This window comes from Muntiacus reevesi, chromosome 4 (assembly GCF_963930625.1).
Source record: "Muntiacus reevesi chromosome 4, mMunRee1.1, whole genome shotgun sequence".
NCBI lineage: Eukaryota > Metazoa > Chordata > Mammalia > Artiodactyla > Cervidae > Muntiacus > Muntiacus reevesi.
In genome coordinates this window covers 62,072,971-62,083,739 of record NC_089252.1, presented here as the reverse complement: position 1 = coordinate 62,083,739, position 10,769 = coordinate 62,072,971, and the positions used below count along the sequence as shown (strand labels likewise).

Here is a 10,769-nt window from a genome sequence, read left to right as displayed (position 1 = left end):
CGCCCCGCCCCAGCTGGGGTTGCTGGCAGTAGAACCGAGAGCAGTCCTGACCACCTAGCTCCTCTGGGGTTCCGGTGAGCGTCCTTGGAAAGGGGGCGACCGTCTTCCCTCCCACCTCGAGGAACGTGATTAGAAGGTGGGCTCCGCGGTGACTCCCACCCCACCTCGGATGAGGGAGATGAGCTACACGCTTAGCTTCGGTCACTAAAGATTTGACAAAGAGGGGCAGGCCTCTCGAGGGGGTGGCACAGCGCGGAGACGAGCCTGAAGCCCCGAGGGCCTCCGATGGGCGGGGACGCGCGCCGCCCGCCTCCTCCCGCCCACCTCCGGCGCCCGGCCGCGGGGCCGGCGCGCGTCCCGGAGGCCCGCAGGGCCCGCAGGCCGCGGGCGGGGCCTGCGCGGCGCGTCACGGCCGGGCCCCGCCCCTCGCATCCGCGGCGCCGCCTCCCCGCCGGGCCTGCGGCTCGCTCAGTTCTCGCTCCACGTTACCCGCTGCGGCCTCGGGCCCCGCGAGAGGCAGCCCGCCTGCCGCCGCGCACGCGCTCCCGTCTCGCGCGCACGGCTCTCCCCACGCGCGCGCCTCGCGGACGAGCGCAAGTTCGTTTCCCCTCGCGCGCCGGGCTCTCGGCGGCGGGCGGAGCGCACGGGGCAACAGCGGAGCGGCCGCGCAGCGGACTGGACGGCACACCATGGAGGCGGACGGGACCGGCGAGCAGATGAGACCGCTCCTCACCCGGGTAACTGGCAGGATGCTGGCGGCGGGCTCCTCGGCGGGGGCGCGGGACGCGGCGGAGAAAGGTGGGGGCGCGGCGGGGCGGCCGCTGTCCCGGGTTTGGCCCCGCCGCCGCCGCGGCCGGCGCGCCCGCCTCCCCTTTGTGTGGCTGCCTGGGGCGGGGGGCGGGCGGGCGGCGCTGGGGAGGCCGGAGCGGGGCAGGCGGCGCGTCCCGGGGGCCCAGCAGCCCGGCAGGCGCCGCCTCCGCCCCGCGGCGTTCGCCTCTCCTTCCCGGCCTTCTCTCCTCCCGGGGCTCGCTTCCGATGATCTCGGCGCCGATCAGACCCTCAGAAACCCACCCTCCCCCGAGAGGCGCGCGGCCCCACCTGGCGACGCCGCAGGCCGCGCTGAGGAGCTGGTGAAGCTCCCCGTCTGCCCACCGCCCGCAAGCCGTGCGCTTTGTTTCGGGACTTCTCCGGCCGCGTGGACTAGCCGCCCGCCTTTGGCGGCCACGGTTCCTCTCGCCGCCTCCTCTCCTGGCGAGAACCCGGGTGCCCTCTGCCACCGGCCAAGCGTGGAGAGGAAGGTGTTCCGAGCCCTGCGCGCTGCTCCTTCCCAGCAAGACCGCGTTTTCGCTGGAGCTCGGAATGGTCTCGGGTGAGGGGCAGTCGGGGATGGGCTTTCAGAAGTTCTGCCTTCGAGTTTGGGACCCGACGGCCCAGGCTAGACAAACCGACTTCCTGCTTTCATGGGGGATGCACAGGTCCCCACGGCTGTGACTCAAAGGGCAGAGAGGTGTTAGAAATTTTCCTACTTCCAGCAAAGGAGGAAAGGTTGCAGTGAAAAATTTTCCAGTCTTTCACAACTAACAGGAAAATTGCTTTTCATGTATTCTCATTCAAGAATTTCACTTATTCCACCCCCCTCCACCTCCCCATCGTTTTAGAGATTGTCACACTCTGGAGAGTAGCCACTCATCCTTTCAGTGTGTTCTCCTATGACTTCTCAAAACATGGAGAAAACGTATCCAGACAGTGAAGTTATTTAGCAGTGGTACTGGTGGTAATAGAATCCTGGAAACTCGTCAGTCCTAAGGAATCTATTGTTAATTCTTTGTATGGCCTTTGAATAAGCTTATTTTAGATGTATTGCTTAGCACGTTCTCTAATAGCATGTATCAGATGCACTTGGCTGTTCTTAAATTTATCATTTGCAGACTTTTAGTTCAGAGTGGTCAAGAACCTCAGCGTTTTCTTAAAGCTGAAGAGAAACTATGATGTGTTCTCAAAAAAAAAATATTATCTTCTCAGTTAGCAAAGGAAGCCCGTGATAATGCATTGCCTTACCAAATCCTTCCTTCATTCATTGTGATAACACTGGGAACCCATTCTGTAGTATCCAATGGAGACAGAACCAGCTCTGCTCAAGTGAGGGAGACAGACGACAGGGGGATTATCAAAGGCTGTTAATGACTTGGCAGGGGAGCACTTCGGAAGTGTATGCCACCTAAGTCTTGGGAAGAGAAGACTTGGCCGCAGTAGCCATATACACATTGATAATGTAAATCAAAGATGATAACCTATCACAATCTAAAAATAGAATGAGAGGACTGGAAAATTGTTGGTTTAAGTTAGTAGAGAACATTGTTACTTGAAAACTGGGAAGAGAGGAACTGTTTGCATTGACAGACTTAACTCTTTCCTCATTGATTTTCCTCTGGTAAGTGAAAGTCAAAAAAGTGGAAGATTATATTTGTCAGTTGTAACTTCTCTAAGGCCTAACCAACTGCTTAGCATAGTAAAAAAAAAAAAAAAAAATAAGTAGAATAAAAAATTATTCCTAAAATGCCATCTTAAGTATGTAATTATGCAAAATTTTTTGAATGAATTGATGGCAGTTTATGTTACTCTGAAACTGGAGCCCATCTGTTTCATTACTTAGGCTCCAAGCTTTCTTCTCTTAAAATTCTATAATTGTATTGAGTATGGATTTGGGATAAAGAGGAAAGTCATTTATCTTCATAGGAAAAAAAATCAATTTTTGTTTTGCCTGTGTGCTCAGTCTGCAATTCGTGTCTCTTTCTGCAACTTTTGTTTGCTTTATTAGAAAAACTCAATCATCCTGTTAAATTCTTTTACAACAAATAGCACTCTTAGAAGGTGCCCAGGTTTTAGCAAATGTTCTGCTTGTAAACAGTACATAATTTAACAAAATTCTGTTACTTATTAGGTAAGTTCATCCATTTTACCGCATTTTTATTAAGTATCTCCTAGGTGCAGGCACTGGGGATGCAGTCAGACAAGGTGGGCAGAGCTCTAGTCTCAGTGAGTTTATTTTGGCAAGTGTAGTGTAGAATGGTAGTATTTGCGTTTGTGCTAATTCCATCAGTGAGTGCCAATTAAAATACATTCATGAGCCTGTGAGAAATACTTTTAGGAAAGTAGTTGTTAGTATATTAACTCTGATTGTATATTAACAATCAGAGGTGATTGGTAGTAGAGGTGATTGATAGGTCTGTAAGTATGCAGTCTCCTTGGGGAGCTCTCTTCATAACTCTAGGGATATCACGCACCCCAGGCACAGGATAAGGATTTTTAGTTCCCCTCTGGCCTTGTAGTTGGTGTCTCTGGGCCACCATCCATGGAGGTGTGATAAAGGGAGAAATAGCAAATCTGTCTTGAGTTCACCTGAAACCGTAGGACACTTATTGCTTTACTTGGTAACTGAGCCTGGTAAGCATACCCGTTTTCTTCTAAGAGAACTTAAGATATGGAAATAGTGTTTTGTTACGCTTGACTGCAGTTACTTGCGTAGGTTAAAATCGAAAGCCAAAGTAGCAAGTAGCGTGGTGTTGAAGGAACCTGGTGTGTTGTGTTAGTGGTATGTGGTGTGCTGAAGCCTTGGTACTGATACTTGTCAACATCCTGTAATGGGTTGTTTTTCTTCCGCTTTCCTTTCAGATGTGATCTTAAATTGGATAGTATATGCAACTCACAAAATGGGTCTTTTATATCAAGGAGCATACAGGTGATTCATGGGGTTAAAATGATAGGTTATTCAGTGCGGCTTTTGATTGCTGTGATAGCTTCCTCTTACTGATTACTACTTCTTCTATAGTTACCACTTTTATGCACGCACTGTTTTCAGTTTTACAGTGAACATCAGTTTTTATATGTGTACAGATCAGTCAGCTCCCTCACCCTCTTTTTTAAGCCCTCTTGTGAACATGAGAATTTTTGATTCCTGTACAAAGTGGGTAGCTATACCAACATTATAACTGACAGTGAAGTTTGCCTCTGTTTTTTTGTTAGCAGTCAGCTTCATGTATTTTGTTGAGTAATGCTCATCGAATTTTACAATTTAGGGAGACTTTCAGGATTATTTGCAACTGCACCTGACCCTTGAACAGCACAGAAGTTAGGAGTGCCGACCCTCCATGCAGTCAAAAATCCTCCGTATCTGCAGTTCCACGTCCACAGATTCAACTGCCTGTGGATTGTGCAGAACTGTGATATGTATTTCTTGGACAGAATCCACATGGATTGTTCGAGGGTCAGCCGTGTAATGATAATACACCATCAAGGGATCTGTGGTTGGCCTAGTGTCCTGACAGTATTTGACGGCGCTGCTGCTGCTGGTCTGCTGAAGGCAGAGGGCCAGCAGACTGGACTGGTGACAGATTCCTAAGTTCCTGACTCTCAGCTTCTGCGGCTGAGTGCTTTTCATTGACTGTTTAAAACCAGAGTGGCCAAACATGTTTTCAGTGCTTGCCTTATTTAGGAAGATAATGAGATTATGATATAGATTTGCATTTTTAGCTGGAGCTGATATACTGGTACAGAAAAGTTCTAGTTTGACTATTTCAAGCATATTTTTAAGTGTTTTAAGTTTTCTTTAACCATAATTTGAATTTTAATAAGTTTATTTAGAGCAATAAATAATACAGTGAAGGGTGAAACACAATTCTTTCATAACAAGATAGAAGAAGATGCACTAATATTTTAAATATCCTTTCTTGTTCTTTGTAGAGTGTTATGTCAACTGATGTCATTAGACTCTTATCCTTCTCACATGTCAGGCAGTGTAGCATTCTCCTTTTTGGATTCTAGGATTGCACTGCTTCTTTTTGTCAGATTGCTTGATTTGGAGAGCTGTTGACATGTATATCATTTCTCATTAGAAACTTGGGAAGTGGATGTATCTTTGAAAATGGATTCACAATTTGCAAGATGCCGATACTTATGCAGAGCATGAGAAGGGAAAAGTTGACACTCAAAATCTTCTTTTCTCATAATTTCCCATAACATATAGTTAACATTGGTGCTTTTGTGTTTGGTGCATGTTCTTTTATATACAGAATATTTTCAGCCTAATATTACTCTCTATTCTGTTAAAATACTGACACCGAATTCCTCTCACTTTAGGAATTGATGTGTTCAACAGTAACCAAAAAAAAAAAAGGAATAAAGCGAATGTATGCATAGTGGACTCTCTTCCCTTTGAATTCCATGGTAGTAGTGGGGCTGTTTCTGTTCAAATCATTTAGAAACAAATTTTTGATAAGAATTTAAATTAGAAGTTCCCATTTTACTATGCTTTGGCCACTGGGCTATTGATCTAGAAAACATGTCTTCTTTTTCAAAATTTTAGCACTTTTTAATATTTGCCTTGAGTGGGTGGGGTTCTGGGGGGAGGAAGTGTCAGGGAAGGGAGGGCAGAGGGTATTACAGGGCTGCGTTTGTCTGAATTGCAACCTTAGCCTCAGGCTTGGTGAGAGGAGCTTGGGCCGGGCTTCAGCCTCTGCTAGTTCTCTCCTGTCCGTGCCCTTCTGAATCGCCCTCAAACCAACTGTGGTGGCCCTGTGTGTGATATTAATACCTCTTCTCTCCTAATCATTTCTGCTGCTAGACTGTAATCACGCTTGGGAATTCTTTGATCTGCATTTAAAAAGCACAGAATTTTCTTTGTTTCTCCTGGGCATTTACAAAGTCATGTTGAGATTTGCTGCGGAATTTTATTTCTAGTAGATACAATTGTCTAATGTAAAATGTATTGTGTTTTTAAAATCACAGAAAAGATTACATATTGTATAAGATGAATTAAAGTCCAAATTTCTTAATTCTGTTAATTTATTTTTTTTTACAATAAGAGACACGTATAAAAATCAGACCACAACTGCTTGTAATATCAGTAGTTCCCACAGTTATTTAATAGAATTTAGTTTTCGTTATATCATTAAAAATTGTTAGATATGATCCCTTTGAGTATGCTTTATTCACTTGCACCAAGGAGCACGTCATAGTGAATTTTCTGCTATTTTTTCATTAGCTTTGTGTGAGAAGTGCCCTGAGTTCTGCCCTAGTATTGGGTATTAATGGTGCCATAGAAATACAGCAGTCTATTTAAAATTGCTTCTAAAATAGATATGCCCATGGGGACTATGGAAGCGCCTCTGGGGTCCTTGAATCCACAGAAACTGAAAAAATTTAAGCTTGTGCATGTTACTTTCTAGAAGAGGGTCAAATAGCTTATATATAGATTTCAAAGGACTTAATAATTCGAAAAACAGCCAAGGCCTAGTCTAAAACTTAGCTCAGCTTGGTTTTGTGCCTTTCTTGAAAGTTCACAGGTTTATGTTTTGCTTAAGTAGATGACTGACTATTAAATTCACCCCAGTATTTGCTAAAGTTTTTTTTTTTTTCCAGAATACTGTGTACCTGTAGAAGGTTTTGCAAAAGAACCATTTTGTAGCCAAATCAAGTTTGGGAAATGTCATAGGCTGTACTTCTGGGAGATTCACAGTGATTAATTAGAGGCTCTGAGAAATTCTGTAATAAAGACATTCAGCTTTAATGGGGAGAGAATGCAGCCATGTGAGGTAGGAATTCCTGATGGTTCTTACAGAATATTCACAGTAGGTCACCGGGGCTTCCCTGGGGCCCAGTAGTTAGGGCTCAGTGCTCCCACTGCACGGGCGCAGGTCCCGTCTCTGGTGGGGAGCCTCCCCCTCAGAGAGCAGGTCACTAATAAATACTCTGTGCTATTATAGGTCTAAGGAAGCAAATCCTGCAGTGTTTATAATTCACTTTGTTACAGTAACAGGAGAGATTTGAGAAGTATCACCTAGGGAGGTACTTTGGAAGCAACATGAAAGGGCCCTGGTTAAATAAATTATGCTCCATCCACACAGTAGGTTACCACAGCTGTGAAAAATGAATGAGGAAGAGCTTTTTGTACTCATGTGGAGGGATCTCACAAATAAATTGATGTAAAAAAATCAGGGTGTGGGTCAGAAGATACTCTTTCATGCTTTTTCTCTAAGGAGCGTAATAAAGAATGTATATTGTACTTATGGGCTTCCCTGGTGGCTTAGCTGGTAAAGAATCCACCTGCAGTGCCGGAGACCTTGATTCGATCCCTGGTTTGGGAAGATCCCCTGGAGAAGGGAAAGGCTACTCACTCCAGTATTCTGGCCTGGAGAATTCATGTACTGTATAGTCCATGGAGTTGCAAAGACTGACATGACTGAGCGACTTTGACTTCATTTGTACTTACTAGTATTTGTATAAATACACTGGAAAGATTATCAGAAAACTAGTAAAAATGATTGCCTTTGAGGGTATGAAGGAACAGGACTTGAGACCAGAGTGGGAACAAAACTTCATTGTGTACCTTGCAATGTAGTTTTGATTTTTGAACCATGCAAACATATTCAGGAAAATAGGATGATTTCTTGTATTGTTTTATGTCATGGGTTGACATACTTATCTAGTTATTTCATGAGAAAGAGTTGTGTATCTGTCGATATAGCCTAATACATTATGAACTACTTAATTTTTCATGTTATAAAGGTACCACTTAACAATAAATGTCTATCAGTAAAATCACACACTACATGCCTAATTATAATATTGAATGCTCGAGTCCCTTGGAAATTTTGAGTTTGTTTGTCACTAATGTCCTGATCCTTCTCTCCCTTTCAGCTTCTTTCTATCCAAGGATTTAAATTAGTGAGGAGTCAGTGGAAGGTAGGATGTGGGGAGAGACTGAGAGTGTTGCTGTTACAAATGAATGTGCCTTACTTGTAAGGAAGTGGCTGTATGGTTTTGTGTGTGTCTGTATAATATATACGCACATATGTCTTTAAACTTAGAATTTTCCTTTGTGGTTTTTATACTTCCCTTCGATTGAAAATCGTGTATGTGAAAAAGAATTATTTAGTTCTCTCCTTCTTGAGTTGGAGCTTAGGAGGGTCTAACCATGGAAGCCAGGTGACTTCAACCCCTGTGACTCCAGACAGAAGAGGAAACATGGGAAGAAAAGTGGGTGAGAATAAAAAAGAAAACAATAGCCAGATGACATTTGTTGAGATTACTGTGGCCCAGTTGCAGGGGGACCGTTGACACTGGTGTCCTGAGTTTGTTGTGAATGCTGGGTGACCAGCGTCTCCTGGATTGTGCCATGTGGCGCTGCCCTGGGAGAAAGCCTCTGTAACTGCGATTCCTCCTCTTGTTTTGTGTGTTTTCTGTGAAATATCTAGCCCTACATTTAAAACCTTAGTTAAACATAAGACCCAAGGAATGATTTCCACTTAGCTAGCTCTCAGAAACCAGTAATTTGGAAAGGAAAGTACCACTCCTGAAGGTATTTTTATATTTCCATTTGAGTGTACAACCTCAGTGATGTTCTGAGACTGTAGACCCGCAGATGAGGCAGGGAAACCCCACTGAAGATTCTGCTCTCTCCCCCTCCAGTTGCAGCTCTGGCGGGGGAGGGATGTCATTTTTGTCACATTGATGTAAATCACTCATCTAGGACTTCTGGTTTTGTTTTTGCTGTGGCTAAATTGGTGAAGAACTGGTCACTGACTTTTTAGAGAAAGCCTGCTTGGAGCCATGCATTTTGGGGGGCATCTTTAAATCACTTACTATTCCCGTTAAGTCAAGTGGATCTTAGAAAGCATCGCTACGAACAAAGCTAGTGGAGGTGATGGAATTCCAATTGAGCTATTTCGAATCCTAAAAGATGATGCTGTGAAAGTACTTCACTCAATATGCCAGCATATTTGGAAAACTCAGCAGTGGCCACAGGACTGGAAAAGGTCAGTTTTTATTCCAATCCCAAAGAAAGGCAATGCCAAAGAATGCTCAGACTACCTCACAGTTGCACTCATCTCACACGCTAGCAAAATAATGCTCAAAATTCTCCAAATGGAGCTTCACAGTACGTGAACTGAGAACTTCTATATGTTCAAGCTGGATTTAGAAAAGGCAGAGGAACCAGAAATCAAATTGCCAGCATCCATTGGCTCATCGAGAAAGCAAGAGAGTTCCAGAAAAACATCTACTTCTGCTTTATTGACTATGCCAAAGCCTTTGACTGTGTGGATCACAACAAACTGTGGAAAATTCTTTAAGAGATGGGAAAACCAGGCCACCTTACCTGCCCCCTGAGAAGTCTGTATGCAGGTCAGAAAGCAACAGTTAGTACTGGACATGGAACAACAGACTGATTCCAAATCAGAAAAGCAGTACGTCAAGGCTGTATATTGTCACCCTGCTTATTTAACTCATATGCAGAGTACATCATGTGAAATGCCAGGCTGGATGAAGCACAAGCTGTAATCAAGATTTCCAGGAGAAATATCAACAACCTCAGATATGTAGATGACACCACCCTTATGGCAGAGAGTGAAGAGGAACTAAAGAGCCTCTTAAGGAAAGTGAAAGAGGAGAGTGAAAAAATTGACTTAAAACTCAACATTCAGAAAACTAAGATCATGGCATCCGGTCCCGTCACTTCAAGGCAAATAGATGGGGAAACAGTGACAGACTATATTTTTTGGACTCTGGAATCACTGCAGATGGTGATTGCAACCATGAAATTAAAAGACACTTGCTCCCTGGAAGAAAAGCTATGACCAACCTAGACAGCATATTAAAAAGCAGAGACATTACTTTGCTGTCAAAGGTCTGTATAGTCAAAGCTATGGTTTTTCCAGTGGTCATGTATGGATGTGAGAGTTGGACTATAAAGAAAGCTGAGCACAGAAGAATTGATGCTTTTGAACTGTGGTGTTGGAGAAGACTCTTGAGAGTCCCTTGGACTGCAAGGAGATCCACCCTGTCCGTCCTAAAGGAGATCAGTCCTGGATATTCTTTGGAAGGACTGATGCTGACACTGAAACTCCAATCCTTTGACCACCCGATGCGAAGAACTGACTCTTTGGAAAAGACCCAGATGCTGGGAAAGATTGAAAGCAGGAGGAGAAGAGTACGACAGAAAATGGGATGGTTGGATGGCTTCACTGACTCAGTGGACATGAGTTTGAGCAAGCTCCAGGAGTTGGTGACAGACAGGGAGGCCTGGCGTGCTGCAGTCTTCGGGGTCATATGAGTCAGACACGACTGAGCAACTGAACTGAACTGACTTCTGGTATACATGCGAACTCATAGGCAGAGAGGGTTTCTATAGAAGGCCATCAATGAATATTTGTTCAATGAATGAATGTTAGGATAATACCATGAACTCATAGATTTGAAGCTGAATATATTTGTAGTTAATTGTTTAATCAGTAAATTAATAAATTCTGTTTACTTTACTTACAGTGTTACCATTAAGAAAGAGACTCCTACTTTGCTTTTTGCAACTACCAGTAGAAGAGAATAGAATTTTCCTTTCCTTGGTTCTGTTGAGTGCGAATATTGAATAAATAGTTTGGATTGATATCAGAGTAAGAGTGCCTACCATTTTTTTTTTTTATCCTGAGCTAGGATTTTTGGCAAGTACGCATTAAGCATCATTAAAATGAAAGTTTTATGACTCTTAGGTATTTTTAGAAGTTTGAAAATAATTTATATTGACTATTGGAAAACAGTGAGTCTCTTACTTGTATATTATTACTTTTAATATTTGCTTTAGGAAAACAGTGACTTTCAAAGTGTATGATTATAACCGATAGCAGGAAAAGGGATCTCATGCCAGATACGATGTTAGCTACTTCACATATATGTGCCCAGTCATGTCCAACTCTGCGACCCTATGGACTGAAGCCCAC

General features: G+C 44.0%; 1 protein-coding gene across 8 annotated transcripts in view; it reads left to right on the top strand.

Annotated features, from left to right (window-relative positions):
• The first annotated feature begins 473 nt into the window (after positions 1-473).
• Positions 474-10,769, top strand: part of SLC4A7 (solute carrier family 4 member 7) — a 123,223-nt gene continuing 112,927 nt past the window's right edge. For 5 of the 8 annotated variants that reach the window (XM_065932898.1, XM_065932895.1, XM_065932899.1 and 2 more), the window contains exon 1: positions 474-737. In XM_065932898.1, coding sequence (XP_065788970.1) covers positions 690-737 — 48 coding nt within the window. In that variant the 5' untranslated portion in view covers positions 474-689. Of the gene's footprint in view, positions 738-1,350; positions 1,370-10,769 lie in introns of those variants that run through there. The other 3 variants (XM_065932896.1, XM_065932894.1, XM_065932900.1) reach the window with 2 other exon arrangements.